The sequence below is a fragment of the Phoenix dactylifera genome, chromosome 5 (genome assembly GCF_051530095.1).
Source record: "Phoenix dactylifera cultivar Ajwa chromosome 5, Ajwa_hap1_PhDact_Kaust_v1.1, whole genome shotgun sequence".
Classification (NCBI taxonomy): Eukaryota; Viridiplantae; Streptophyta; class Magnoliopsida; order Arecales; family Arecaceae; genus Phoenix; species Phoenix dactylifera.
In genome coordinates, this window is record NC_143194.1 from 38,386,736 (window position 1) to 38,407,951 (window position 21,216).

Sequence of the window (21,216 nt, forward strand, 5' to 3'; positions counted from 1 at the left end):
AACTACTGCTGATCTTGCTGTTTCAATGCCAAAGAAGGAAACACCATATGATGCTTGTAGTTGTAGTTTGCGAGGGTGTATTCATCTTAAAGATTAGATGGACACTCTGCATGATGAACATACCTAAGTTGTTCATGTTAAATTTTGGCAGAGAATAAATTAGATTCAATAACTTGCCTGTATCAATCAATTAAAGAGCTACTCTAGTAAACAAGAATTTGTCTGAATATTCTATGGTAGCTGTTGCTTTACATTTTTGTGAGAATAATTGGATTTAGTAACTTGCCTGTATCAACCTATTAAAGAACTGCTCTCGTAGATATGCCCCAAGGATTTGTCAGAATTTTCTAGGGAAGCTGTCCTTTTACACATTTGCAAGCACAGCTGTGATCCTTTGATGCACCAATACATCATCGCTACATAATTGCATATTTGCTTTCCAAGTAAGGTGTTTGGTTTTTCCTGTTTAACTTAATAGTCAATGTGTATATGTCAACATTAAGGTGCAGGTGTTGGAGGAAATGTCCTATCTCAGTTAGGGCGTGAATCAAAAAAAAAGAAAAGAAAAGAAAACAATGATGACATTGTTCATCTTTTGAGACACCTTCAGGTTTGCTGAAGTCTGTTTTGTACCTATTTACCTTTTTAATGCCTCTACAATCCCATTACTTCATCGACACCTAGGCTATGTTTTTTCTTGCTTTGGTCATAATATCTTTCTATGCTTATTCATTTGCCGTAGTACATGATTTCCGATTCTGAAAGGCTAGCAGTTCTTCTAACATGCTTATCTGCTCACATATATAGGGCACATTGTTTCTCAGAACATTCTAATGGCAACATAATCTTTTACTTTTAAATTTTAGGGCAAGTTTTATGAGCTGTATGAGTTAGATGCTGAGATTGGCCAAAGGGAGCTTGACTGGAAAATGACTATGAGCGGTGTAGGTAAATGCAGACAGGTAAGCTGGCAATGTTTGTTTTGTGTTGTATAGGCCTAGTTATGCTATTTGTAGTTTCATAGCAGTTTTTTTGTTTATTATTTCCAAGGTTTTAAGTCCTGAGGGGGACGGTGGGCATTCCGGCCGTCCCGCTCCATTTCTATGTGAAAACATGACTAGGATAGGGTCGGGAGTCCGAAACCCATCCACACAAGGGGAGAAGAAAAAAGAGAAAAGAAAGGAAGGAAGAAAAGTTGAAGAAAAGGAAAAAGTGAAAGGAAAGAAGAAAAAGAAAAAGGAAATAAAGGAAGGGAGAAGAAAAGAATGAAATGAAGGAAAGAAGGAAGAAATGAAAGAGAGAAGAAAAAAGGAAATAAAGGAAGGGCTAAGAAAAAGAAAGAAAAAGGAAAGGAAAGAAAGGAAGGTATAAGAAAAAGAAAGAAAGGGGGGAAAGAAAGAATAAAAAGAAAGGAAGGAAGAAAAGAAGGGGAGAGAGATGGAGGATATCCATCGGGATGCATGACCGGGACCGCCACTGGGACGGGACGGGATGGGACAGTGGGGCGTCCGGTTCCATGGAGACACTAGGATACCTCGTCCTATAGGATTTTTAAAATCTTGATTGTTACTTTGTCTCATAATGTTATAATAGTCTTATCTTCTCTGTACATTTGAATTCAACTACAGTTACTTGTTAAATTTTGTCTTAGATTGCTTGTTTCTTTTTGCTATCGAAGTTTTTCTCCTTTCGACTTGATATATTTCTTGGTTTATTCTCAAGTTTCTTGCTGATGATCATCTGAAATTTATCTGCATTACTGAATAATAATCTTTTGATGTGGCTGTTCAAAAATTAAGTAATGTTAAACCATTTCTTGGAATGATGTCCACTGGTCATTATATAATGAAAACAATGACGGTATGCTATTCCACGACTTGGGTGAAGCATCCAAAGCCAAAAGCATGGAGTTAACAGCTTTTCCTGTACCACTGTCAACAATGTATACAATTGTGTTCCTTCAAAGAGAAAACATATGCGACTGTATCTTGTCATCAGCACAGAAAACAAACTTAAATTTTTAATGCCGATCGTTCATTATGTTTGAATTTCATGTATTTTGTGTCTTTTTCCCCCGCATACAGAGGTTTTATTTGAGATCATCACATAATTAACTGGACTTTGAAAGGATTAGAATTTTCTTTCACAATTCAAATCATGAAAATTGATGCATGTGTTTACGGAGATGAGTTTCTAATTTTCCTTTTGATCTTCTATGTTATAAACTGCTCTTGCATGTGTGAAGAGAGGGTTGGAAAGGTGCAACCCAGAAATGATTTTGTATTGAAAAATGATTTTTTTCTTTTGTTTTCATAAAATGTTATCTGATAAAGAAGGTTTCTTGTGCTATATTATATGTGAAAACAGATAGCTGTCTGACCTCTGTCCATGTCAGCCTTCCGTGTTTTCCTCTTCTGTATTGTTTGCTCATCTTCTTCCCATATTAACTTATTGTTGTACTCTTTTGCACCAAAATCACCTGTGTGAGGAAAAAGAAATAACAGAAAGTGTGTACGTTAAAATGTTAGCTTTTAAGAAAATCATGCTGCTCTATTTACATGTATTATTTGATAAACAACAGTGCAATCCAATGCTTCATGATACTAGGTTGATATATGTTGATATGCAACCACTGAAGATACACAGGTTGGTTTCTCTATGTAAGCCCACAGGACGATATGACACATGCTTGCTTTCTTGACTGGGACTGGTTAGTGTTTACAACAAGAAATAGAGTTTGGCATCAAGCTTAATTTTGAACATGATGCTGCCAATCTCCTGGATGGCATGATTCCATCCTTTCTATGTTGGAATCTGATTCTCTTTGTGGATTCAAATCCCCTGGTCAGTAAATTGGTTTGCACATTTTGGTCTGAAAATGTAATCCTGTATGTTTCTACGGTAGAAATTCTACCTTTGTCTTTTTATATCTAATGTAAAAGTAAAATGTAAGTAGAATGCCTTGGCTAGTGTTATGAAATGGCTACACCAATTAAGTGATTTCAAGTTTATAGGTTATGTCTGTTTACTTACGTATGTTGTCTTGGAGCTCTTCTAATCGAGTTTGTTCTGAGATATTTAATGCTGGCTTCCTCGACATTGTTGAAGAAGTCAATAATGTCTAGATCTTTGGGTTTCTTTTGTTGGTTCTATCAGTTGGTTTTCAATCTCTTGTTACTGTGGCTTTAATTTTATTAATCTTTCTCATTGCTGGGAACATGTAATCTCTTATTATTCTTACAGGTTGGCATTTCCGAGGCTGGGATTGGTGATGCTGTTCAGAAGCTTATTGCTCGTGGGTGAGGACATTGATTTTGTTGCTTTTAACATTTGTAATCTCACTGTTATTTAGAGCATCTGTGCAAGAAAATATAATAAATATATGCTTTTGGGTTGGTGATCATGATATCAGTAACTTTCAGAGTTACTATAGTGCAGTTTATGCCTGTCTATACAAATACATTGTAATGTCACGAGTCCAATGTTAATTAAAACGGGAAGCAGAGTTCGATATAGTGCAGTAGATGCATACGCACATAGATATATATGTATGCATGTATGTATGTATAATGCATAAATGTGTTGCTTACAGCTTTTAGCATTGGCTAGGGCAAATTGCCTTTATCTTGTTGATAAAGCTAGGTGATGGGTTTCTATTTGACCTTTCTGCAATAATATCATATTACAAAATCAACAAGAAGAAAAAATCATAGGAATCTACTAAGGAAAAGCCAGTCTGCCAACCTCCTAGTCTCTCTTGGTCATAGCCTCTCTGTTGCTTGCTGCTTGCTAACAGCAGCTGCAGGCTTAAGTAGGTGGGAACACGGTCTGTTGTGCTGGTACCGGGCACCGTACCGGTTTTCCGGCGGCACGAGTTGGTACGGGCCCGAGCTGTGCCGTGCCGGGCCTGTACCGACAGAGGAGAGGACGAATGCAAACCATGGGAGAGAGGAAGAGAGAGAGAGAGGAGGCCGGCGGGGGGTGGCGGAGGCCGGTGGAGGCCGGCGCTCGAACAGGAGGCTCCGGCCGCTAAAAAATTTCGCGACTTTAAATGATGTCGGCAAGCGATTTGCCGACTTCACATTTGCCGAAATTTTTAGCGGCTTGACCTCTGTTTCGAACGAAACAGGAGACCCGGCCGCGATCTCCGCCTCCGCCTCTTGCTTGGGTGCCCTCTCTCTCCCTCTCCCTCTCCCTCCCTCCCCCGCTCACTCTCTTTTCTTCTCTTTCCTTTTCCTTCTCTCCCTTCGGTGACGGCGTCTCAGTTTCGTTGCTGGAACCGTCCCGGTCTGCCGCCAGTATGGCTCGGGATGCCCCGAACTAGGCGGTTTGGGACGGTTCCGCCGATCCTAGGTGGGAGGATGGATAATGCCACATTCATCGGTGGTTATGGCAGTGGCAGGAGGTGGTGCAGGCATGCTCAACAACTTTGGAAGGGTGGTGGAAGGTGGAGTTTTGATGGGTCTTGTTGGGGCGAGTCATGGCCTTAGCTTAACTGCCAAAATCCAAAAGCCTGATGTTTATGGCTAGTACCTGAGTGTGGGGACTCCAGGTAATTGGTTTAGTGTTTCTGATTAAAAATGGCCAACTTGGTGCTTTCATGACTAAGTGGAGTTCCAGAGATGCTACATATAAAATACCATATTACAAATTCTAAATTCACTGTATCATCTGCTGATAAAAATGACATGTTCTTGAAGATTAAGATTTTTACAACTAGAAATGGAGCTGGATCATTTTCTGTCCTGTTTGTATCAGTAAATTTTTCTTAATGAATTACCCATAAGTTAGCCTTCAAAGTTGAGTTCTTTTGAGAGTTGCCTCTTTATTGGTCCTTCTGTATATGTATTCCTTACAGCTCATGCATCTTAGTGGTTCTATTCTTTGCCAGTTGCTCATAACTGTTAACGTGATCATAGGTATAAAGTTGGACGAATGGAGCAACTTGAGACCTCAGACCAAGCTAAAGCTAGAGGGCGTGCTTCTGTAAGTACTTCATGAGCTTATGGATGCATCCTTCTTCAGTGCAAGGTTTCATTGTTGCGGCTCTTTGGTTCTTTTTTGATAACCAGTAGTAAATTAGTCCATTAAGGAAGATTATAATGTAGTGGAAAATTCGTGCCATGTGGTGGTGTTTTTGGATAAAGCTTGTCAGCACCAACATAAGAAAAAATTCTTAAAGCGTTCAGGATTAGATATACACTCACACCATTTCATAATCAACACCTTACTACTTGGACTAGTCTTGAAACATGAGGAGCAGGTGTTAGATTGGTTGCAACTTGAAACGAACGCAATCCATTGTCAGAAGCTTGAGAGTTCTCATCTTTAGTTCCTAGAATCAAGCTGGGTATTCTCATTACAGAATTTCTGACCTTGCAGATGACTTGATTCCTTAAGTACCTAGGTTGTCTCTTGACCTGGGAATAGGGCGAACCTTAGCACAACAGTAAGGTTGCTCTATCGTGACCTAGAGGGTCACGGGTTTGAAGCATAGAAATAGCCTCGCTGGACGTAGGGATAAAGCTGCATGTATCTGACACTCCCCAAACCCACAATGGCGGGAGCCTCGTGTACTGGGCCACTCTTTTTCTCTTGATCTAGGAACTCTAAAAAACTATGCAAGATAATTTAAATATTACATTTCAAAGTATGGCTTTTGCTAACCTTCTGAAAGGGAAATGGTGAATTTGTTGAGTCAGCATATTCATATTGTTCTTGGTTAATAGGACTCGGAAGATGAACATTTTATCTTGTTCAATCATCATTCACTGCATCAGTTATGCAGATCTCATTTTGTAATCTTATGACTTGTAAGAAAGGCTTACACCCCTTTCATGACTTGTAACTCGTAAGAAATTCAATTTATATTCTATTATGCTGTCATGAATGAATACTTACAATCTGACACCTCTCTGGCTGTAAAACTAGTTTAACTGGCGAGCCCATTGGGGTCTGTCAGAGTTATATTTCAAGCTATTTTTTTTCAAATTCTGGTTCTTTCAGATGATTTTTGTGCTTGATCTTAGAAGGAATGGATATGCATTCTGTTTCTGTACTTATCTTATGATATGTCTACGAATGTGAATTTTTCAGGTTATCCAAAGAAAATTAGTTGAGGTTTCAACACCATCCACCATAACTGATGGCAGCATGGGACCAGATGCAGTTCACCTTCTTTCCTTGAAAGAGGTGCTATTCTTTTTTTTCCCATTAGCATATACTTTATTTATAAATATACTTGACAATTTACCCGGTACTTTATCTGTTGGCAGGAAACTTTATTTATATATGTTTCTAATTTCTTTCAACTTCACTGAAAGGACCCCCACCCCCTAATACCAAAAAAAATAGTAATAGAATAATGATAGTAATAATAGTAATAGTAATAATAATTAAGGTACAAGCAGATCTCTATTTATTTTTCTGTGGTTTATCCCCTCTCTAGATTGCCAAACATGATGTCCCACATGTTTCTGATGGAATTCTGTCTCAAGTGTTTATCTAACTCATTCTCTATGTATGGTATTATTTGATGTTAAGCAGAGGCCTTATTCCTATATATATTGGTTGCAAGTGTGATACAACTTAGTGACAAATTTTGGGAATGTTCCATGACCACCTTTGAGTCAGGCCTCTATAAATTGGTACCTATTCTTGGCTTAGTCAACATCAAGAAAGAAATGTACCTATTCTTTGCCATTGGATCCTAATTTCCAGTAGGTGGGCAGGGTGGTTAACCTTACAGTTAGGTGTTTATGACTCATACAATCAATCTTCAACACTTGCTTAACTATATTTGAAAGTCTTACATGTAGAAGTAGGAAGAAATAAATTGATGTGGATATTTGCATTAAGCTAAATAATAAACATTATTGTCAAAGCTTCAAATCTTAGTAGCCTAAATCTTCTACCTATGGGCAGCATAACTGCTTCAGAATATTATGAGAATCTTGAATATTTTTCTGCTTCCTAGGCACCTCCTTACTAAAAGTACTCCTAAGTATCCACTTCCCAGCACCTTCTCCCACTCCTGATTCTAGGAACTAAGGTTCAAAATGAGCACAATCTGCAAATTATGATAACATAGTAAAATGCGAGGTATTTATTTTTTTTTTGCACCTGAAATTTGACTCACACTACCTCAGATGGTTTTTGGATTTGGCAAAACAGATTATTGCAAAGAATTATGAAGTTGTAAAGATAGCACATATCTAAAAGCCATTGCATGGAAGTCTAGCAAAGATTGCAACTAAGGAATGCTGAAACGACCTGTACCAGCCGGTTCAGTCTGTATCGAACCGGTACCGGCTCTGACCGGTCTGGTTCGGTGTTAAAAATCGGTACCGGCTCGAACCAGCCCGTACTTGTTCCAAATTTTTTTAGGACTTTTGGATGCGTAAACCAAGCCGAACTCGTGATACCGGTTCGATACCGATGCCTACCGGTATGTCGGTATGGTCGGTACAGCGGACTTTGATTGCACCAAATAACATAAAGTATAGGTTTTATAGATAGGAATGCAGTGAAGTTTATTTAATTTCTTTTGCTATAACTTGTAATCTCAGCAATGCATGATTTATCTTTTAGGAAGTCAAACGAATGATACTGACTTTCTAAGTGAACTGTGTGTATACATTTTTTTCAATTATGAGAAAAGAGGAAAACCATATCAAGAGTAGGAACATTATATCAAGAAACTAGTAAACTCAACATAGGCTTCTTAGCATACATCATAGAGACCTCAAGTATGAAAATGATTGAATTCAAGGGTTAAGCTATTCCAGCCCTGACTTACCATTGAAACTTGAAACCATCCTGGTCCAAGTGCTTTCTAACCCCTAACCTAAACCTCGGTTGTAAGAAGTACACTGAGTTCTTGCAAGTATACCCTCAACTTCCAACTACAATACAGACCACCAACAGTTCTTTCGTCAAGCTAGCAACAAACTCTTCCATCACCATACAGTTGAATGCAGAATCCAGTAAATTTCATTACAAATTCTCACATATTTACTTACAACAGCATCAAGCATAGTTTTATGATAAATTTTCAGGAAAACAAATCACAACGTCCTCACGAGCCCATTAGACATTACACCATGTAAAAAATGTAGTTGAGTTTCACCCATGATTTTTTCTTATATAGAGTACACTGCACACCTCTTTGGCGAGCCCTTTAATTGATTCTTGTTGTTTATCACTTTCATTTTGAACCTCAGATGAATTTTTACAACTCAGAATGCAGGACCTTATATGCTCCAGTTCTTTCTTTCTAATGTTGTACCCTTATTCTACTTGTTGACCACCAATTTCAGTGTTAAATTTTAGCTATCATGGGTCATTAGTTGACCTCTATATCGGACCATATCTGGCATACCGTACCATACCAATATAAAATTAGTACGAACTCTCGTACCGTACCGACACTCGGTACACCTTGCTATCTCGTACTGTACCGTAAACCGATATTGTGATATGATGGTACTGGTACGGGGTCTAGTATCGAGATGGTAAATCTTGGACCACACCTTGGTAGTGTTTGTAGCACTTCAATGCTCCTTATTCAATCTTATGCGACACAAGATCACAATAACCCACACGAAATACACACATACAACACACACATACATTTAGATATATTTATATGTGTGTAGGTTTAGGTTTGCATGTATGGTTGCTACCGATCACTATCATGGCCTGTAGTCTTGTGCTGACTCAAAGTGTTCGCAGAAGTTCAAAAGCAAAATATCAAAACTTGGTTTAGAAGGAGCTCTTTTTCTTTTTGATTGGCATAACCATCTTTAGTTTTATTATGATTGAATTTTTAGGGAAAGCAGAGTTCAGTGAATGGTTCTACCATATATGGATTTGCTTTTCTGGATTGTGCCGCCTTGAAGTTCTGGGTGGGTTCTGTATCTGATGATGATTCTCATGCAGCTTTGGGTTCTTTGCTGATGCAAGTAAGCTCTGTTATTCACCTATAATTTTTTTCTTTGGTCTAATGAACTTGCATTGATGGGTCCAGTTTTGCAGGTTTCACCAAGGGAAGTTATCCATGAAAGCTCAGGTATAAAGACAAACGTTCTCTTTTGGTTGCTGGAGAGCAAGGTTTGAAAACTCATCATTTGCATTACTTGCAGGACTCTCTGAAGAAACCCACAGGACGCTGACAAAATATGCTTCAGCAGGTGATCACTGAAATATACATAATTAATGACGTAACTATTCTTTTTTAAATAGTGACACTAGTTATGATGAAGCAGAGAATTAAAATCCATAAGTTTCTATCAAGCCTTTCATCTCCAAAGAGAAATTCTTGAGATGTTTTCTGCTAGGTGCTAGTGGGCTTGTAGTGTGTTGGAGCCGAACACGACAGAGTGCAATCCAAATTGGTCTCAACTCTTGTATTTGGACCAAACCTGACTATCATAACAGGTTCCAGTTTTAAGTTGTGTTTCTGTTGGTTGTAAATTACAGGGCTAATTCCCCACATTTCATAATACTTCCATCTGGCCTGGTTGTGTTGGGTCATCTCTATTTTATAACTGACTTTAGTTACCATTGACTCCTTTCCTTCCTAGTTTGCGGATCTCGTGTATTTGTGAATATTTTGTACACATGGAATGCTTTATGTATCTTCAAGTATTGTCCTAATTCCTAAATGATTAATATTGTTTTACATTTCGTTCAGAACATGCCTGTTAGAAACTTTGCAAAGAGTGGTCCTAGGTCCGTAATATTATGAAAGAAATTTCTTTCTGAATTTTAAATGTTTTTTCTTCTTTACATGACCTGTTAAATATATTGATCACATTTTTCATGCTGCTGTCATCTGTAACTTGAAGCATGGATGCTCCTGGTAGCACATATCTCCAGATAAGTTTCAGCCATAATGCTGTGGTTGTCAGCATCAAGAGGCACCCACATCACTTCAACAAATTTATCTACTCGATGCTGAAATCTTTTGTGAGGTTGTCATTTGATGTTTTAGGATGCAACACTCTTTCGGGCTTTTGCATACTCTTTACTTTTGTGGGTTGTATCATTTATCTACTTATCTACTTTCTCTGTTTGGCTTAGCTGTGATTTTATATAAGGTGCTTTGCTTTGTTGGACGTTTAAATAGTCAAGCTAACAAATGATTTGCATTTTGATGGTATTTAAGGGGATACAGTTTATCTATCAGATCTAGTTGTTACTGCTTTTCACTTTAATTCCCCAAAATGCAACTGATGAGAGAGCTTCTGCAGTGTACCAGCATGAGCTTATGAAAAATATTCATAGTATCAAAGTATTTTAGAAAAAGAAGCCCCTCAGCAGTCAGCACTTTATTGTTATTAAATAGCTTTTAAGTCATTCTCCTTCACAAAGTGGAGGAGCCACTGTTTCTAATCCTTATAGAACGGATATAAGCTTTTTTTGTTGGCTAGGTGATCTATCTTGTGGTTTTCATATCATTTAAAATTCCTTTAATTTGTTTGTTGAATGTTGAACTGAAGGCATGATGAACTAGGAAGGGCTGGATTGTACATAATGACATCAGTGGAAGGGTGTATGTTTGTACCACTTAATAGTCAACTTGTAGATGGCCAATCGAGAATGGTTATCTACAGCGATGAGAATGTATGCCTGCTGCAGGATGGGCAGCATGGGCATGGGTCTGTGTCTGTTAGAGAAAAGGAGAGGAAGACCTATGAAAACCTGCATGAATTTGTGAGGAACTATTTGGCCTTAGTCAGAAACAGATGGCAGAGAAGAATTCAATAACCTGAATGAGATAGTCCAGATGCACAGTATTGTTTTTTGGTAATTAAACATTGTCCTGAAAACATGTTATGACAATGCAGGTTCCACTAAAGTGCAAATGACTCCTGCAATGCCCAGCATAGACTTTCTGGATGCTTCCGAAGTTAGAAAATTGATACATTCTAAAGGATATTTCAGGGGATCTTCTAATTCATGGTCTTCTACGTTTGATTGTTTGATGAACCATGATCTCATTATTTGTGCTCTTGGTGGACTTGTTGGTCATTTATCTAGGCTAATGGTGAGTACAGTGGTATTTCTTTTCTATCATTTACTTTCCTAGATTAGTTTTTTAAACTGACTCCAGAAATGCAACATTAGATGTAACCTCTTTCTTTACCTACATGCAACCCCATAAGAGATTATGGTAGTTCAAAAGATAACATTTTATATTTGATAGTTGATTTATTTTCTGCTTTCCCTTTCTTTTTCCCTTTTTTGAGGCAAAACCTTATCCTTCTAGTGCTTCGATAATCCTAATGCATACACATATCCTTAGTCTCAAGGGAGGTTCGTCAAACCGGTACCGAGGCTCATACAAGCCAGCGACCGGTTATGTATAATACCAGTATATACCATTGCAAGCCGAGGTGTACCGGAGATGAAAGATTGAGAGAAGACAAGAGGAGAGAGTGGGAGAAACCCCAACCTTCCCCTAACCCTAGAAGGAGGAGAACCAGGGGGGAGAGAAGATGAAGGGGAGAAAGAGGAAGAGTGAGAGGGGGAAGAGGGAGAAGGAGAGGGTGGGAGGCATATATCGAGGGAGAGGCGTTGGCATCGGGGTCCATCGATGTAGATTGTTGGGAGAGATTGTAGAGAGAGAGGGTGAGCATTGCAGAGAGAAAGATTGCGGAGAGAGCCTTTGAGAGGCCACTCGCCCTCTTTATATATTAAAAATGATCGAACTAAAGGGCTGAACTGTGATTACCAACTGATCCGGTTTGGTACGCCTAAACCCCCTAATTCGTAACGGTTCGACGAACTCAAGAGACTTGAAAATAGTGATCTTGCTTTCATCTCTTCTTATTTTCCTTTCATTTTCCTGGTCATAGGGTTGTTTATGCTGTGTCATTTCTTGTTTTAGGATGTGATTAGGATGAACCATTTGCTTATAGGATTTACAGAGAGTCAAATCATGGGTTCATGCCAAGGAATGCTAGTACCGGCTGGTACCGGCCCAAACCGGCCGACCGTACCGGTTTTAAATTTTTTTGGGACTTTTGGATGCGTGAACCAAGCCGAACCAGTGGTACCGGTTCGGTACCGGCGCCCACCAGTACGTTGGTATGGTCGGCACGGCGGACCTTGGTTCATGCATATAGAAACTTTCATATATTGGATTGGAGACTATATGTAATTATTGAAATTTGAGAGGATAACATGTAATTATCACTGTTTCCAAGGGCTGGTTGTTCTAGCTCTTAGGTTGGTTTTCACAACTTCTGATGCTTGGCCTGTTTCAAACCAGCTAGATGATGCTCTACGTAATGGAGAACTTTTGCCATACCATGTATATAAAAGTTGCCTAAGGATGGATGGCCAGACTCTCGTGAATCTTGAGATCTTCAGCAATAATGTTGATGGTGGCCAGTCAGGTAAGAACATGAATTTTACCTGAACCTCCTAGTCTGTTGATTTCTTTGCTTTGAAAGCCAAACTCTTTTTTTTTCAGATGCAGTGCAGATTTTCTATTTTCTTACCAAGTTCATTTTTCACAAATCCAGGCACATTATATAAATATCTTGATCACTGCATAACTGCATCTGGTAAACGGCTTTTAAGAAGGTGGATATGCCATCCACTAAAGAATATTGATGATATCAATGATAGGCTTAATATTGTGGAGGGATTAATAAAGGATTCAGGGGTAACCTACATCATAGCTGAGTATCTGCGCAGGCTTCCTGATCTTGAGAGACTCTTAGGATGTGTTAAGGCTACTGTTGGTTCATCATCTATGCTCCTTTTGCCTTTGGTTGGAGAAAGAGTACTGAAACAACGGGTAGTTGATTCTCTCTCTCTCTCTCTCTGTCTGTCTGTGTGTGTCATGTTTTACATGTTTACATCCTCTAGTTTGGTTCTAGTATGGTATTTTCATGAATGCATGCTGCCTTTTGATTACAGTCATCATTGCGTGTGTGCATATAAACAGTTTGTTCTTGCAGTATGTTCATTTTTTATATGTGCAACTTTATCTTGCTTTCTGTGAATGGATGGTGTTTATTGGTTTCTCCATAGTTTCGACATGAGGACTTGTATATAATAATGGGCGTAATATTCTGATAATCGCCTCTGTTTGATAAAGGATTTGATGTTATTTATTGGGCTCAACTTCAAAGAAATTCCTTGCAAAATATAAAGAATATCAGCTGAGCAAGAGGATGGTATAAAAGGTGCCTCTGAAGCAAGAAGGCTCGGTATAAGTATTAAGCATAGTTTCACAACTTGGCCTAACGTCAACCTGGCCATGGAATCTGCTAGGACTCCAGGCTTACTATTACTCATGGTAAGTGGGCTACATAATAAAATAACAAAAAAGAAAATTAAAATTAAGATAATAAACTAATATATATTTGCATCTGTCAACGCATGAAGGCAAAGCTACGGATGATGCAGCTATGTATAAATGACACTGTTTCTAAGAACGCATTCCCATATTTTTTCTACTAGCTATATTTTGTGGATCTGCACTAAATTACAAGCACAGCTGCATCGAAATTACCACAAAAGTCAGACTGATAGGGCTTAGTCTCTACATATTGTAGGCCAATCATTCGAAGTCTGAAAGTCCAAATGCATTACCTTCATCAAGTTTTATCTTAGGCCTGTATTACCTCCTCTTTTCTTGTTCATCTATCAAAGTCCATGTCATGAGCTACTCTGATCTACTGTGTATCACCAAGCCATTTTAATTTGTACCAATTCTTATCTTTTATTAGCATAAAAATGTATATTTTTTTGTAATTGGTTGTAGAATCCTTGGCATTGTTCTCTGCTCCATATCCCACTTTCTATACAACATAGTTAGCTTTACATAATTCTTCATTAGTTTTCTCAGCAAGCATGTATCACATGAATGCCAATATGGTATTGTGCTGTCTATTACAGCTAGCTTGCTGTAGTCCGAGAAATATCTTCATTTGTCTTCTACTTTCTCATTATAATAAATCCTAGGTACATGATAGAGTAATTTGAGGAAACTGACTGTGACTAGTGCTTCATTTTTAGCTAACCTGCAACATTCGTTGGTACATAGATGCAAGAGTAGGATTCCAATGCATCCAAGTGCTGGACTCAACGAGCGAGGGAAAAAAGGAGATATGGGATGCATAGAATAAGTTATAATTTTTACTAAATTATACTTATATCTTTAATACTATTTGTTTAAACATTAAAAATAAATATTAAGAAGATATTGGTTGTTAAGGTCTTTCAATATACATGTTTCTCATTCATACTTCGTAATAAACTTAAGGATATAAAAGTATTTGCAAAGTTAATTTAATACCTATATTGGTCAATCTTTAAAAAAAAATGAATACTCATTTCTAGCATGGAAATAGGGGGTTAAACTCATTGTTGCAAGAGTTCAACTGTCCCATAATCTTTATAAGTGGCAATCATAGAGCTTCATAAATATTCAAGTGTCTGATATTTATCCAACTCAAACTCATACCCGACATGGATTTTTGAAGCCGGACACGTGTCCAAATAACACAGTTTTGAATGTACCTTCTTTTGGTGTAATTAACGTGCTGTTTAAAATTTTTATGAAGCACTTCAAATGTTTGTAATCTTGGATTTCTTTGAACAAAACTCTGGGACCAATACTTTTCTAACTCATTTATTGTTCTACAGGACAAATCTAGCTACTAGTTACTATATTGATGCATGCAGAAATGATTGTGTGCACCTTGAGCACAGAACACTTAATTAGTGGACCTATCACTTCTACCCATATGCTATTTCTCCTTACATCCAGCCTGCTGAGTAGCTTGTAAATTTCTTGTAAAGAATTACTTGAACATGTTCTGCGAATTTACTTGAGGTCTCTTAATCTATGATCAATCATGTGTTCACTCGGCATGCAGGGGTATTCCTGTATCACTTGCGTAGGCCTGACCTATATCTGATTTCACATTCAGGTGACTTTGGTAGTTGATTGTTTGATTATTCTATTGCATATAGCAAAGCTGTTGCACGGTCAAGCTGGCCTCCTAACGAAGGGCTTGTGGTAGCAATGCCTGTTCTCTGGAGTTTGTATTTCCTAAAATGCAAATCAGGTTGTTGTAAGTGGTCAGTAATTGATGGTATTACTATTGGAATAATAATATTTATTTTTCAGATGTCAAAGAAAATCAGTTTGCTGGCAGACTATCTATTCTATAGGTATTAATGTTATTATTAGCGATACTATAGGTTGTATAAATTGTATGATATTATCTGCACATTCTATTTGTATCAGGCATGCCTGAGTTATAGTACATGATTATGCTTTATAGGAGACGAAATAATGATAATATATAGGATATACTTGGATAAACTCAAAGTGTGCGATATCTTATGCACCAAATAATGAATTCTAAGTCTATGGCATCAGTAGTATTTTTTGGCAAACTTAAGGATCCATATACTATATGGATTACCTTGTTTTTTTCCATATCTGATTGGAGTTGGTGGAGAAGTTTACCCATTATTGTTTCTTTAAGTGATAAGAACATTGAAATTTGGGTCTGTCATCACAAAGTTTAGTTTTGAAGAGGAATTTTACCCATTATTATCTCCTTTGGCATGAGATTGCTACTTTTTTGTTGGAAGAGGAATGGATGGTAAAACAGTTTGTCATCCCCCTTCAATGCCATGTATATACACACATTTGCAGCTATGACCGTAATGTGTGCTCTCTTATTTAATTTTCTGTTTAGTTTTGTAAAGAAAATGTATGGTCTTGCCTATGTGTGACATGCATGGTCTTATTTTCGGTCCCTGATGTCAGCACGAGCTAAATATCTGACAGGTAACAGGTTACGCCATACTTTCTATGCATCATATAATTGTGCATTGGTAATTATGATAGTGCTTTCCTTGAATTGATTCACTAAATAGAGCTTATAATCTTTCTACCACTAAAACATTCTATTTTTAGGGAACAGTTAATATTTTGCAGGTAGTTCTGTTTTGCTTGACAGAAGGTGATTTATTAATATCAACATGCATATTTTGTGGCCTATTCAGATCAAAGCATTTGGGTCTCTTGTCAAAGGTCTCCGAGTGGGAATAAATTTGTTAAGTGTTCTACAGAAAAAGAACCATGAAATCTCATCATTGTCGACAATTGTGAATCTTCCAATGCTCAGTGAGCTCGATGAACTACTTCACCAGTATGAAGTAGCTCTGGATGATGATTTTCCACGGTATCAGGTTTGCTATACAGAACTTCGTGCCACATTTTTTTTTCTTCTGTTACATGGAATCAATTAAAAGACTTCACATATTTTTACCTCTGGTTTGGAGGTCTACAGATCGCTGGCATAAACTTATAAACCAAATCTTAAGTTTTAACAATGTAGTGTTCTTCAATACTAATATCATTATGGATGTTCCAAACTGCGCAGTTACGAAATAAGTTGTCTGAAGGATTGAGGAGCCAGTGAGGTTCTCCTTCCATTGTCTGAACTTCCTGTGCCTCGTCCCAGAATACGTTCTTATCCTCGTCTTCCACTATAGGAGATGTTGCTAATACATATCGAAATTCTGTAAATTTCTACTGTATTTTAGTGAATCTTTTGCATGTAACTTAAAGCATGGTCTTATGGCTGTTCTGAATTTGCTTACCTGTAACTGCATGCAATATATCACAAATGGTCTTGTAATAGACCAGTATTTAAGTTTTGTAAAAGTGCTTCTTCCATCAAATTCAAAGATTGCATAATGGCAATCTAACATAAAACAATGAGTAATGCTTTATGAAAATTGATGTTTACTATTTGCTTTTTTTTTTTCTTTAATTTTGTGATCATTTCCTTCTTTTACAGCTTAGTCCGATTTTGTGATGGGTGCACTGATGAAAAATAGTTTGTCATATCTGAAAGTGTTCTTAAATATAAAAACTCTTTTATCTTACTTCTATAGGCCCTTCATTTTTGTGTTGTATGCTTCATTGTGACTTAAAACCTGATATCACTGGAACCACCCACTGATTATACCATGATGCTTGGCTTAAGTACATTGATTTTATCATGACTGCTAGGATCATGATGTGAAAGACTCGGATGCTGAAACATTAGCTGTTCTAGTTGAGCTGTTTGTTGGAAAGGCTACTGAGTGGTCACAAGTCATCAATGCACTGAACTGTATTGATGTGCTCCAATCATTTGCTCAAGCTGCATTTCAATCACATGGTTCTATGAGTAGGCCTGTATTTCTGCCAGCTAATTCAGATCACATGGATTCACACCGAGACGGTAAAGGACCAACACTGCGAATGAAGGGTTTATGGCATCCCTATGCTGTTGCAGAAAATGAAGATGGTCTAGTTCCCAATGACATTTATCTTGGTCAAGATTCAGATGGACACCATCCTTGTTCACTGTTGTTGACTGGACCAAATATGGGTGGAAAATCAACATTACTTCGTGCCACATGTCTGGCTGTTATACTGGCCCAGGTTAGATATTAGACAACTGAATTCAGTTCATTTAATCTTCAGGTATTTTATAGGTCAGGGCAGGTGTTGAACTTACCTTACATGTCATCGTTGGCAGCTGGGTTGCTATGTGCCTTGTGAAATGTGCGCACTCTCACCTGCTGATGTTATCTTTACACGGCTGGGTGCAACCGATCGCATCATGTCAGGCGAAAGTGAGTGCACCATGAACGACTTATTCCACATCGATTTATTGTAGATCAGAATCATTTTCAACTTTTTAATATTTACTCTCTTCTAGGTACCTTCTTGGTTGAATGTGCAGAAACAGCATCAGTACTTCAAAATGCCACTCAAGATTCTCTTGTCTTGCTTGACGAACTTGGTAGAGGAACAAGCACTTTTGATGGATATGCAATTGCCTATGCTGTAAGTACAGTCTTTTCTACTAGTTAAGCATATGTTCTATCGGGTTACTGTGTGCAAAATGCCATCTCGCAAAGTAAGATCGGGAAGATCCATCATTTATTGGATCTTTCTGTGCAGTACTATAGTTGTGACAAAGATCCAACTCAAAGTGATCCGCCTACATGAATACTGCCCAGCATTCTCATGAATACTGACTTCATTCCGTACAAAGTTCTGGGACTTGCCTGTGAAAATTGACAGCAAACTGCAACCTGGTTGGAGTTGGATCTTTGTATGGGATGAAGGCACTTTTCAGTTATTCATGGGTCTTGATTTGAATTTGTAGGTTAGGTGATAATTCAGTCAGGTCTTGGGTTGGATGACCACTTTATAGTGTCACAGGTAAACATTTCTAGTTTGGTTTATGTTTTATAATCATAAAAGTAGGCAAAAGTTCTGGTGGCTCTAGGACTAGCAGGTGTGAAACTGAAGATGCCCTGGGCTGGCAATTTAAGCGGATGTATGGAGCTCCAGATTTCCAACATGTAAATACATGCCAGGGCATCAATTTATCAGATAACAACCCAAACTGTGTATGAGGCCCCAGAGTTTTATTTTTAACTAAACCAATGGATGATCATATGAAAGGATTATTTTAGGTGAAAAACATAGCTTGCATTGCAATCTACTGTTTGTTTCGGAGGACTTCATCTTTGTCAAAACATTTGTTTTGATTCTGCAAAAAAAATTCCAATGTCTAACCCATGACATGCTTTTCCATGCACAAATTTCCTTTCAAGGTACTTCGGCATCTTGTGGAAAGGGTTCGCTGTCGTTTGCTTTTTGCCACGCACTACCATCCCCTTACAAAGGAATTTGCATCTCATCCTCATGTAAGCTTGCAGCACATGGCCTGTGCATTCAAGGCTAGAGCTGGATGCTCCTTCGATGGGGATGGAGATCTAGTATTTCTCTACCGGCTTGCTTCAGGAGCTTGCCCAGAGAGCTATGGATTACAAGTTGCTATGATGGCAGGGATTCGAAAACAAGTTGTTGAAACTGCATCAAAGGCTAGCCAAAGAATGAAATTGATGATTGGTGAAAATTTCAAGTCCAGTGAAGGAAGATCTAAATTTTCCTCCCTTCATGAAGAGTGGCTAAAGACCCTGTTGTCCATTTCTGGGATTAATAATGATTATTGGGATGATGATGCATCTGATACATTGCTTTGTTTGTGGCATGAACTCAAGGGTTTCTACAGATAGGTTAAATGCAGGACATAGTAAAATACCGGGGCATATTTTTGCCGTGAAGATATGCTGTCAGGCCTGTAAAGTTTGATCCATGACAAACGAACTAGCTGTACAGTGAGAAGTGTCAAAAGTGTGAATCTGGATATTACCAGGCTTGGGATGTATTAGCTGTTGTAGAGTTGCTGCTTATTGTGCGTGAATATATCTGGAAAACAAGCATCATTTGGCCAGAGGATAATATTCCACAAGTAAAAATGAAAAAATGAAAGCATTTTTTCTTAAGAAAAAAAAAAAAAATCTAGTCATGCCCGGATTGCAAACGGTCCGGTGCTGGATTTTTTATGATTGCTGGTGTTCTATGCTGCAGGACGACTGGTGTGATGGTCTCCAAAGGGACCTGGGCCTGTGGTACTTTTGTCCGTAGCTGATCCCCATTTTTTTTTTTATTTTTCTATATTCAAAAACAGCCTAGAAAAGCGGTAATGGACCTTTTCTTATCGCTTCCATTTCATTGGACGGAGTAGCTGGAAAGAATGGCCCTGGCAACCCTAAAACGGCCAATGACGGACCAACTCGGGCTGAAATTAGATCAGATATAATTGAATACTAATATATTTATATAATTATTTTATTTGATAAATATAAATATGGATATAGATATTATTTGAAATATGAATGTTAGTTGGATATAAAAATTTATATTTATATTTGTTTTAATGATATGAGATATTGGAATAATAGATATGAATATGGATATAAATTGAAATATTACTAAATAAATGATAAATCAAGTTGATAGTATATTAACGTAATTATTTATTTTTAAAAAAAAATTATAGAGAGCTATATAAAATTATAGAGTTATAAATAAAAATAGATATTTTGAATAGTTGTCCATCCATCTTTATATTCTTTTTTTTTTATGAATATGAATAGGATAGAATATTAGTGAAATGCTCAAATTTTTATTTATATCCGTATAAATTTGAATATGAAAACAGGTCTGAACGAATATTGTTTAATCCATTTTTGCCCCTACACCAACCCATCATATGACAATAAAGCATTTAAGCAACCTATATCAGATCCATTACATACAAAAAAACCCAAAAACTAAGTCCAATGCGAGATGTTGACATGTCAACCTGGGATCTGATTTTTTTAAACCCAAAATTTACATACCCCACTCTTTATCCTACAAATCTATATTCCAACAGATTGATACCTTATTTTGCATTTTTTTTTAGCCAATGGAGAAGTTAGAAGCTATTTTAAAATTTTTACTAAGCATCTTAAAATCAAAAGGCAATTTCTAGCCCTCCTAAAGCAATGCCAAATAAAGCCTGACCCAAATACTTGCAAAGCCGATGTAAGAAAGGATCAACACATTTCAGCATTAAACCATTACCCTTAAGTGGTGGATGGTACCATCCAAATTTATATATGGCAAATGCATCTGAATTTCAAAAGGTTGAAAATGATTTCCAGTATATGCTATGGCGAACAATTTAAATAAGAAGGCATGCCTTTTCAGAGTTCATCATCAATTGCATTAGTATTTAATTTTCTTGAGTAGGTTTTGGAAAAGGTACAAATAATATAAGAAAAAAGACATTCAGCAAGTTTTGAATTTATTTATTTTTTCTCTGAAAGATTTTCATCTCTGGTAATGCACAAGCTGAAGAGCTGAATGCTTTTGGAAGCAAAGACATCATTTCAAATCCAATATCTTAGAAAAAAAAGAGGAAAACCATATACAATAACTACAACCTGCGATTAGAGTGAGTGTGCTTTTAAGGATTACAAGATGTTTTGCATTATCATTGCTACACAAAAAAAAAAAAAAAAATCAAGGAAAAATATTTTATAGAACCTGTTAAATAGGGCTGTTTGCAAACAATACATGCAAAAGCATGAAATCTAAGGGGTATAGAAGACTTAATCTGATGTATTGAATCTAGCAGTGCTCGTCAACAATATACGCTCACATAAACAAGAAGACAAGTGCAATATACAGAAAGAGTAATTTGATATGCATGCGATAAACGGGCTAATCCATCTGGTGAACAAAAGTATTAAAAAAGAATGAGCTATGTTGTC

At 37.4% G+C, this 21,216-nt stretch overlaps 1 protein-coding gene across 1 annotated transcript; it reads left to right on the top strand.

Moving 5' to 3' along the window:
- Positions 1 to 25: 25 nt before the first annotated feature.
- Positions 26 to 19,346, top strand: MSH7 (MUTS homolog 7). Its single transcript, XM_089923570.1, has 17 exons — positions 26 to 56; positions 504 to 610; positions 867 to 962; positions 3,244 to 3,299; positions 4,920 to 4,986; positions 6,097 to 6,192; positions 8,832 to 8,963; positions 9,037 to 9,070; positions 9,144 to 9,191; positions 10,851 to 11,050; positions 12,278 to 12,404; positions 12,534 to 12,811; positions 16,045 to 16,230; positions 17,060 to 17,476; positions 17,574 to 17,670; positions 17,757 to 17,884; positions 18,664 to 19,346. The coding sequence occupies exons 1-17, from the start codon at positions 26 to 28 to the stop codon at positions 19,126 to 19,128; spliced, it is 2,565 nt and encodes an 854-aa protein (XP_089779696.1). The 3' UTR covers positions 19,129 to 19,346.
- Positions 19,347 to 21,216: the final 1,870 nt, after the last annotated feature.